Source organism: Ptychodera flava, chromosome 4, assembly GCF_041260155.1.
Source record: "Ptychodera flava strain L36383 chromosome 4, AS_Pfla_20210202, whole genome shotgun sequence".
NCBI classification, from domain to species: domain Eukaryota; kingdom Metazoa; phylum Hemichordata; class Enteropneusta; family Ptychoderidae; genus Ptychodera; species Ptychodera flava.
In genome coordinates this window covers 40,611,108-40,622,227 of record NC_091931.1, presented here as the reverse complement: position 1 = coordinate 40,622,227, position 11,120 = coordinate 40,611,108, and the positions used below count along the sequence as shown (strand labels likewise).

The 11,120-nt window shown below is 37.8% G+C and overlaps 2 protein-coding genes across 2 annotated transcripts; one reads left to right on the top strand and one right to left on the bottom strand.

Annotated features, from left to right (window-relative positions):
- Positions 1-312: 312 nt before the first annotated feature.
- LOC139131754 (uncharacterized) lies at positions 313-4,740 on the bottom strand. Its single transcript, XM_070697977.1, has 2 exons — positions 4,425-4,740; positions 313-3,728 (listed from the first exon to the last, which is right to left on the bottom strand). Exon 2 carries the CDS (start codon positions 3,716-3,718, stop codon positions 1,829-1,831), a length of 1,890 nt encoding a protein of 629 aa, XP_070554078.1. The 5' UTR covers positions 3,719-3,728; positions 4,425-4,740; the 3' UTR covers positions 313-1,828.
- On the top strand, positions 4,711-9,548 carry LOC139132286 (uncharacterized). Its single transcript, XM_070698675.1, has 8 exons — positions 4,711-5,051; positions 5,701-5,847; positions 6,072-6,159; positions 6,277-6,386; positions 6,784-7,833; positions 8,193-8,305; positions 8,469-8,691; positions 9,442-9,548. The coding sequence occupies exons 1-8, from the start codon at positions 4,820-4,822 to the stop codon at positions 9,546-9,548; spliced, it is 2,070 nt and encodes a 689-aa protein (XP_070554776.1). The 5' UTR covers positions 4,711-4,819.
- Positions 9,549-11,120: the final 1,572 nt, after the last annotated feature.

The following is an 11,120-nucleotide window of genomic DNA, read 5'->3' as shown; positions in this document are numbered from 1 at the left end:
GGAAAATTATTGGTTTACTAAAATTGTAGCTGCCAGTATTCTACAACAAATCTGTCAAGCAGATCTACAGAAAATATTACAGGAGTGGAACAGCTTCTCGGCACAAAAAAATGGCTGGGCTCATTCAGATTACATGCAAACTTTGTTGGAGTATAGCTGCAAGCACTTTTATGTTGATACATATACATGTAGTCTAATCTGCCTGCAGAAGTCCTACGTGTCCATGTTGATTATACGTGATAAATTTTTCCATGGGCTTTACAGTTTTCTGAATAATCATTGTGTACAAAAAACCAAACAAAGACATAAACCTTAAGAAATCAAGTGTCAGTATTTATTTAACAAATACTCTGCCAATTAATGGATTCATAATGCATACAATGTTTCTCCTGGATATAGCAAAAAACTTTTGTACAGTGTCTATACACTCATTGTAAAGGCGAATTTCTAAGTAAATTAGCTGAATTATTACTACTCCAGTGACAGTACATTTGATGAAGGAAATCAGTGAAAACGAAGGTATTGATACAATTTATGATTTTTCAATATCTGCCAAAGGAACATGCTAAGCTAACACTTATGATGTACAGTTAAATACAAGGTCATCATTATAAAAGCCTGGGGCAGTCTTTAACCCATTCACGTTTTTAGTACATTCTTTCTGAACTGTACATGTGTAATGTACAGTGTAAATCATCAAGTTAATCACACTCTACTGTATTTGGAAATTCACATACATAGGAAATGTCTTTTACAACAACATTTACACACAAACCTAGAATTTGGTCTGCCTTTAATACTTCTAAAGCATCATGGTTAGTTTGTATGCCTCTACAAGGATGCACATGACCAAGAGAAATGTTCAGAAAATTCTCTGTTCCAGTATTTGCATAAATATCTAGAGGTTCTTCAATATTTTCTAGTCTTTGTATAAATGCTAAACTCACTCTGCACTGACAACGCTGATGTTCTCCACACCAGCATTGTGGTACACCAAAGAAGCACACAACACCAAAATGAACCAGGTTATTTACATTATCGAAGTATTTAACGGTGAAAGAATTTCTAACAGTAACCCTTGAATACTCTAATGAGTGTACAGTCTGTCCATTGACAGCCATTCGTTTATAGAAAAGCATCTTTTTTGGTCTCCAACCAAGAACATGTACAACTCCATTCAAAATGGTGTCAGAAACTGTTTTTGAATATCCTCTGCCCAAAGGTCTGACCAACTCATCATGTTGCCTTGCATTGCTGATGAAAGATATATGTCTACACATCTTTCTGAGAAACACTGATTCTGTATGGCCTGACACTGCTTCAATCATTTTAGGGATAGTTTGCATAATGTTCACGGCGCCAACAATTTGTAAATCCACGTGTTGTGTGCCATGAAACAGCTTGAGTAGATTGCCATTCATGTCTTCAAATGGAAAGCATGAATATGCCCATAGTGGCCCAAGTTCATGGACACACTGTGGCAAATGCAGAAGGGAATGCAAATTTAGAGTGTAATGCTGTGGTCCATATAGACTTTCAAACATGTAAACAAAATATCTCAGTAAACGTTCACTCTTAACAATATCATCACTGGCAATTGAGTCTTTGCAGAGGTGGAAAATGCCTTCGACAAAGCTGGAATAGTGATACAGATACAATGGTGGAAGGAGGTCAGCTAAAATAGGAAGAGAATAGAAGAACAGCCAGGATCTCATTTCTGATGCCTTCCAATATTTGAAATGATTGCTGATTGTTCTAGGAATGCGAGTAATTATTGAAGGTGGTTTAATTTTTAGAAGACGTTCGTCAATCAGATCAAGAAATTTAATCAGCGAATATTCTTCTGAAGAATATTGTGGAAGAACCATAAAGTATGCAAACGTTTTGCGATACCCATCAGTGCCATATGCATGTAGTCAATAGATGTACTTTTCACATAATCATAATACTTACAGGCCATTAAGAATGAAGGGCCTTTGATGCCCTTTACAGTCTGTCCAGTAGCCTCAGCTTGAATTGCACTTTCAAAAGACTCATCTGCTGTCCTTAGAACCCCAAGAGGATTTTCTGTATCATATGGAAAGATATGTACATGTCCCTTTTTGGTAGTAGTGTGTGTTTTTCCTGGCTGCAGACATTTTGGACATCCATAATGACCATTGAATTGTATACAATTCAAGACTAAGCTTTTGGCAGGGAGATCAGCAGTTCCACATAGAAGGAAAGCTTTAACATTTACAGCCTTATCATTAATAATGACTTCAATACCTGAAGATTCTAGACGCTTAAGACTTTGGTGAAGAGGGGCTGTGAAATTTAACATGGCAGGTTTACTTTCACCAAACCATAACCCAGAGAAAATGATATTTTCTTTCAACCTTCTTACTTTTGGGGGTAATTCATTTATTGCTAAATACATGGGCCAAATGGAATATTTAGAACTTTTAAATACGGGAACACCATCTGTATTCCAGGTAAAGGACAAATTAAATGGATATTTACTCGATAATGGACCATCACTGCCTGAGAGTTTCTTGTACAAGTCACCATCATATATATCTTCAATACCACTGGCCTGTTTTTTGAATCTAGTAAATCTGTGTTTCAGTAATTTGACAAAGGACTGACGACTGAATAAATTTTGCAGTTGACTCTCTATAGGAATTTCTAGAAAATATGATTTTGATTTTAAAGAAGTTAAGTCATAAAGGCAAAAAGTATTGGTGCAAATAGTTTGATTGCTTTTGACCGGAGTTAGACAGCGGGAACAATAGTAATGCTTAATTAAAGGTGATTCCAGCTCTGAAAAATATTTTTTAAAATGAAAGAGACTTTTCAAGCCTGGATGTTGTTCAAGGCAGTGTAAACTTATCAGAGTCAGTAGGTCTTGCAGTTGTGTTCCACTAACAGAATGTGTCACAGTGTACATTAAAATCAGAAGCATACTAACTGAAACCGACATGGTGTGTCCTCTATAAATTGGCTTGTCACTGCTTTCATGTGGTTTGTCATCACCCTCATTATCAAACTGTTCATCACCGCTACTGGTACTTTCATTATCATCGTCACTGTCATTCTGTTGAATTTCACAATGGACAGGGCTATCAAAATAGTTATTGGCACAGTCATGAAGCCCATTAGTAACATTCTGATCACATGAATTATTTTCATCCTCTGTCTCCATCATGGATTCTATGTTGTTGCTGTGATTTTCCTGTTCAAATGCAAAGGAACTGTGAGAAATTGAGACATAGTCATCATGTAGTCCTTTGTTTGACTGATATTGTTGCCTGTGCTGGCTCCCATCTTGCTCCACCAAACAGTGGTTATTCCTATCATTCCACACACTCGCATCATTGCCACACTCAATAGTGTGATTATTGTCATTAGGATGTGTAGTGGTAGGTATATATTCGGCAGACGTATCTATCGGAGTATGTTGACATTCACCATGATGACTACTGGAACTGGTGGAAGTCTGTTGCCTGGACGAAATGGTGTTTTCCTCATGTATTGTATGAGCTAAACCATCTACTCCATTCTCAATAATATTTGACTCGTGCAACAATGCTGAACTATCCCGACTATTCTCAATTAGAGTTTCAGTCAATGGATGTACATTACTGATAGCTTCAAACCGCAGTCTTGGCAAGAAGTCATGTTTCTTGTACTTGGCTGGTCTTACATAACCCAAACTGTTCACACGTTTTTGCTCCATCAGGGTCACCCTACAAAAAAGGAGAAATACATAAATAACCTCAGCCAAAGTAAATGTAACATGATAAAGAGTAGAATAATAATGACGGAAGTAGTGAATACATGTTGTTGCTGGATGAGGCAAATGTGGTTTTACCTTACAGTAAATGCTAAGCTTAAAACATGAACATGTATTTTAATTTTAGTTTAAAATCACATCGCATTTCACTGTGATAATTTGAGAGTGGAGAATTTCACAACATGAAAAACGATTTCATCTTGGTGTATGGTCAGATAATTCTAAAATAGTTGCTGCTTGCAAGCTAATATTTGAATATCTGCGACATGAGCAAGAAATCTGGACAGTCTCCAACCGTACTTTACCTTAAAACAGTTACCGTTCAGGTAATACTATCATTAGCCCCATGATACAAATAAATTAAGTTTCACAAGCGAAGACAATATTCTTAGTTTTAACAGCACATGGGAGTTTATTCAATCCCTACTGAACTGAACTGCATGCATGCATACGATGTGGCAAAGAACGCTGTGTGCAATGGGCATCACTTCCGGGTTATACAACTCTGCCAAACTGCAAAACTTTGCTTACATTCAATTCCCTTACCAACGTACGAACTTTCTGGTTTGTTAATAACATATTTCTTAGTAATTATTACAAAATCGCACATGGAAGAACACAAACGAGGAATATTTCCGTTGGTACTTACCTCGTAGTGATCGAGGTGGTGATCGGCCACGGCGTGCACAAAGTTGGCTGGCAATGGAAATGGCCGGCCCTAAGACGAGCGAACACAAGAAAACAGCTTGAAGTTCCAAGATACAATCGTAACCATAAATTGTTGCAAAAGCTATGTGCACAGAAACTGCAATAGGTTACCTATAAGTCGGATAAATTAACTCTTCTGACTGTAAAACCGGCGTTGCCGTGTAACTTCCGCAATCTCATCAGCATTGGAAGACAACGCCGCGCTTGCGCATTTGACTTCTTAGTGCCGTGTGCAGTCATACGAGAATGAGGCTCTGGCAGTTTTGGCGGTAAGCCTGAACCATATACATCGTACGTGACGGTCGCCGTTCCAGTTATACTCGTAAACAATAAACTATGGATTTGATACTGGATGCCAATGACCCAGACGTCAGAAAACGGCTTGATACTGTAAAGTACCGTGGTAGTGGATTCTTATGCGTATTCTGGGAAGACCAACAGTTTGGAACTATTCCGGAGGATGATGTACTCAAGAAGAAAACTGGCGATCCACACGAATTCAAATATGGCGATGTGATAGTAGCAGAATACGACAAAAAACACTATGATGCTATCTACATTACTCAAGGTGAGTGTATTTAAATCACGTTTCTATGTTTTTACAATCTATGTTCGCTAAAGTCTTCGTAATTGATTGTGATACAGTTTGTTAAGCAACTTAATTGGAGTAGAGTAACAACAAACATCTCTGCAAAAACGTTATCATTTGCACGAATGCAATCTCATTGGATCAACAATGACGTAATTTGGCCTGTCTTCTTTGCAGTAGAACTTTTACACTGACCAACTCGTGGTAGTACTACCTACATGGTAGTAGATAAAAATGGATATCTAAGAGGTGTTTTATGCTATGAAATAATACTGCAATAAGCAAGCAGAATGTAATGTGGTTTGTATTTCAGAGTCTATAATATATATATATATATATATATATATATATATATATATATATATATATATATATATATATATATATTATATATATATATATATATATATATATATTTGGGCTAAAATTTATTTTCCAACTGTACAATGCGCATAACAGGATTCCATGGTGGTGTATGCAGAGCATAATAAGAAACGTACTGTTGTAGTCAACCACCGAAAAAATACTGAGAATTTCCAAATTTACATACAGAGGCCCATGTGTAAGGTTGTACACATACTTTGATTTTTATTTTCAATGCATTCATGTAATATTAATGTATATTTAGGTGCCAGTGAAGATGAATTATCAGACTTGGCAAAGGATTTGTTCTCAATGTGGAAAAGGAAGTGTCGAGATAGGATGGCTTCAGATAAAAGAAAACCAAAGAAAAAGACATTTGATGATTTCTTTGAACAGGACACAGAAAGAGATGGTAAGTACTTTCTTTATTGAATGCAAATTTTTATTTGTAAATGCACAATGTAAATAACTATTTATTTTTTCACATTATCTAGGCACTTGACATAATTTGTGTACGCTCCTGGGAGTGTTGTTCATGCATTACTGCAAAGTCACTCATTTGCAAGACATGTAGAAATAGGCTTATCTTACATGTCTATTAAATATATGTAATGAAACTTTCGGTTATTTCTCCAGTAAGCCCTACGAAATCAAGAAAGGTTGAGGCCAGTAATAAGAAGAAGAATAATAAAAAAAGTGTAGAGGCTACCAATAAGACCAAGAGGTAAGGACAAGTTTATATGATTACAGTTATTCAGTGGAAAATGTTAATGCATGTTATCCAAAAGTCAAGATTAATTGACAACCTGTGATGACTTGTCTCTCATTTCTTTTCTGTCAGGCTTGCGGAAAAGAAGAATACTGGGGGAAGCACAAAATCAACAAAAAGAGTAATCAAACAAAATGCATCCAAGAGTAATTTAACTGTAGAAGAAGAAGAGCGTAAGAAAGGTAAACTATTGACCGTTGCTCTTCTTATATTATTCTGTCCCATTATAATGCCACACATCTTTTGAGTACAAAAAAGTTTTGCTTCAATGTATACTGGGTAGGATTGTCTAAAGTGATTTGGAGAAACAATAGGGCAAAAACTTGTTATTCCAAGAGTTCTTGTGTCTTAGTCATTTTTGATTTGTTGCTGCACTGGGGGGGGGGGGGGCTGATGGATAAATTGCTGTTTATTGATTGATGTACATACAGGTATATGTGCAGGATATGGGTTGTATATAACCTATGTCATGACCATACATGTACCTTTTAACTGTTACAGTTTTTGACAAGGCAAGTTTCTGTGGCTCAAAACAACTTTAGTCACCTATTTTTTTATTTATTTCTGTATGAATGACAGAGGCTAAAGCTGCAAAGGAACAGAAGCAATTGGCTGAAAAGGCAAAGAGAATGGCAACACACCATCAAGCCAGACTGTTGTTCGGCAGAATGGATGCAGAGAAAACTCTAAGGCATGATGTCATCCCTCATGATAAATCTGTTACTGTAGTTCCTAATTGCACTACACCCAGTACAAAAGACCCTGATTTGCCTTCACATAACACTCCCCCTAACAGCACTATATCCCATATTGTGGCTTCCAGCCCATCTCCTAGTAATATATGTGATATGCAAGTTAAAGAAGCAGCTACCCCTGCCTCCCAGCCCAGTGCTCGTTCAAACTCATTCAAACAATCAAATCAATCACATGTCATTAGCATTTCCCCTGATAGCCAATCATCTTGTCATGGTAATGATCCCCATAATAAAACGGGCCCTGGTCACCTTTCCCATAGTGATCAGTCCTTTCAAAGTACCTATACCAACCGAGGCCATTCTCAGAAGTTTGACCTAGATAGCAATGAGTCCTCCCAGCATGCCACTAAACCACATACCATTCCATACAGTGACAATATAAACTCATCTCATACTTTCTGTATGCCTGACCAGTCATCCAGTAAATCACATTCTCATGAGCACAGTTCATATACGTATTTTGACATGGACTCTTCATCTACTGAAGTATCCAGCCAACTCCCCAATAATTTCAATCACATGCAGCCATCCCCTTCTAAAGCAAGTCAAACATCTCAGCCCCCAGTTTCATTCGACACCACCTCCTCCTGCCTTGCAATGCTTGCAGATGATTGCGCTGTATGCCATGTAAAAGAGAGAGAAAATAAAGCTCTTCAAGCAAAAGTACTTCAGCTAGAAAGAAATCAGCATCACATGAAATCAGTCAATAATGACTTAATGGCAAAGCTCAGTAAGTGGCAACAATATGTGTCATTCCCTATACATCCACGCAGTAATGCTTCCATAAATATGCTAAGTCAACCATTCTTTGCTACTAACAGCCCATTTACACATCTTACTAGTACTCACAAACATGGAGTAATGAATATTTGTAGTAGGTGCTCATCTAAAAATATAATTGTGGTTCTGATAACATGCTTTCCAGAAATGAGTGAGGTACATCAGAAATGTTTTATATTTGTCTATATTTCTTTTTATTCCTGTGCAGTATTTTTTTTAGATGTCCAAAGTAGTAAATAGCTGTGATCAATTTCCTCGTAAGATGAAGTGAAATAGAGGCAACTTTGTAAGTCCTCTAACTCTCTTGATTTTCCATTTGTTTGAATTACGGCAGGTTTGTAACTGGAACCACTCTATTATGCCTAACTGCAGTTACCGTAACTCAAATATGTGATCAACATGACTGTTCAATAGAAATAAGACATTTCACTCACTGATCTTTTATGATTTCAGGTGAACTTGAAGCACGTGAAGGTCAGTTGCATAAGGCATCATCATCTTTTCCCAAGGAAGATGAAAAATGGTATATACCATCACGAGGGATTCACATTCCAAAGGCAACATATGTAAGTTTAATTTTCTATTTTCTAACTCTACTGCCTTTTTAAAGAATCCATAATTGATATTTTTTTACAGTATGGTGTACATCAAATGATGTAACTGCATGCATGACTTCTACCAATAATAGTCTAAATGTAATATTGTATTCATCTTATTTTTTCTCAACAGACTTTTGTTGCACAAAACGAAGAACTGCCATTCGGATATGAAAGACTTGCCAACGATCTCGCTGTGTATTCCTCATGGTTGACAGAAGTCCATTCTAAATGTAATTTGAAAGGACCTTCCGTCTTGTTGAAGAAATTGATTGATGGTTTTTTCAGACCTGAAGATCTTGCCAACTTAAACTATACCAAAAGCAGAGGTCATCCCATTATTGAGGCACTGATTGGTAAGTCAAGTTCAATTCCAAGATTCCGAAAGGAATAGCACTTTCAGTGAGTCTTTGCAACTCATAGCTTGGCTTGATACAAAGACTCTTTTTTTCTAATACTTATGTTCAAAATTGGCTTGAGAAAGTTGAAGTACATACGCAATGAAGTGTACTCAAACCGATTTAATGTCACATTGTAAACTATCTACAATATTAACTGAATTGTAGCAGTGAACATTAACTTCACTCAGTCCTTTGCTAGTCTTAACATTGTGGACTAATAAAGTTTTAAATTAAGTAAAAAATGTTTGGAAATGTAAAATCAAATATACTATCATGTCAAGTTTTGTTGTCAGATTTGTGTTTTATTCTGAACATGAAAAACTGCACATCTTATTGCAAAGTAAAGAGAAAATTATACATGCTTTTCCTGCATGCTACATTATGGGTAAATTAAATGTTGTTTCATGCCATTGATTCTGAATTTATGGATATCCTAGTTTAAAGCAAAATTACAACATGGACAGATAGGTACTAGACTAGTAATACAAATCACACATGGTCGTTCACAATTTGAGAGTGCATTTTCATAATTTTCTAACGACAAACAAATTTCACACATACATAATTGTTTGATGGCTGTTGAATGAGTCAATGTTTTTCAGCCATGTTAAGGATTCAACTTGCATATGCATCTCCTAACATAAATTTTTTTTGTCAGAGGCTTGAGAACTTTCTAACTTGAATTTATTTCATTTGTCTTTGCAGCATATGCATATGACAATCTGAAGATGACCAGTTCTGCTATAACTAAGGCTATCACAGACAAATGCAAGTCCTGCAAAAGAGCTGCCCACGGACGCGAAAATCTGTAGTTATGGACTATGAACACTTTTCTTGTTTCAACATTACTGTTGATAATGTTCATTGACGTTAAATAACTGGGTGGACTAAAATTTTTTCTCCCAAATTTTTAGCCCTTGCAGTCGTTATTATAATTGCGGAATGATTGACTGAGTTTAACAGGTAAGCTAAACAATATTTGTTAAATAAGGTGTGGAAAATACCGAAGGCGATGTGTTTCAGGTTGTTTGAGTAACTGTCATTCAGGATTCGGATGGCAGGTTAATTTTGGAAAAGCAGAGGAGTAGCAGATAGCAGATCTGCCCGGCAGAGGGGCAGCTAAGCAGCCCGGCAGAGCGGCAGCTAAACCAGCCCGGCAGAGCGGCAGCTAAACCAGCCCGGCAGCTAAACCAGCCCGGCAGAGCGGCAGCTAAACCAGCCCGGCAGAGCGGCAGCAAACCTGCCCGGCAGAGCGAAAGCTAGTCTACCCTGCAGAGCGACATTAATCTTTCCTGGAGGGGTCCAGCAAACCTAATTTGGTTAGCAATGCTCCGCTCTCCCGGAAAGATGGTCCGGGAGAGCTCCTGGACCTTTGCGGGACCTTTTCGGGAGAGCTCCCGAAAATCTTGTCGGGAAGGCTGAAATTTCATAAGGCACCATTCCCAGAAAGCTTTTGTCCGATAATATTTCCTCCTGTGAATGCCGTTGCATTTAATACAGCACCAAGAACTGTCATTCCTATAGCTGAAGCCATGGTTGTATATTATTACAAAGTATAAGGTTCTGCAGGAATAATATTTTTCTGTTCAAGGAGATCTTTGGTTGCAACCGCGGCAGCAGTCGCACCGCCTAATTTTGCCAATCGAGTCAAATTTGGACGACTTGGATCGCCCATATCAATTTTTAGAAATTTGCTGGAGATCATTAGATATCCCATCGCAAGTCCTGCGATTACAATACCATCGTACATTGTGTTTACAACTGTTTTAGTATCCATGATTGCTGACTAGTATATAAAATAGAAAAATAAAAATAAAAAATATGGGGGAGTTGGAGATTAGCTATGGATATTTTTAACAGGTTTAACATTAGTCATAATAAATAAAATTATGTATTACTCCATCTCATGCAATGTAGAGGAGCTGGAAACCTCCCCCTCCCCTCCCCTCGGAACTGTTCCGGATGGAGCTGCTACGTGCTCTGTTTTTTTCGCTTTCTGTGGAGGATCTTTCCGGACGGAACAATAATGCCGAGCACGCCCCCAATATAGCCCTAATGCAGTCAATGAAACTCCCACAATTCCTAAAACAAGATAACATTTATTATACCATTTATTATCGCGTGAGCTATCACACTGTTGTGGCGGTACCCTCCCCCCGGAACCGTTCCGACAGGGGTCTCGAAAGGGACTCGCTACCGCATCACTCCCCCCCTCCATTGCTTGGCGTTTCTTCCACCTGTTTTTCCTGTTCCATTCCACTAATTTGTTGCCCGAAGCAACTCTCCCTGGATGCTTCGTCGGTAACGTAATTTTCTCTATGTTGCGCTGTGTCGGTGGCAGAGTCGTCGTTTCCGTTTGCGGTGTGGGGGTCGTTTCCGTTTGC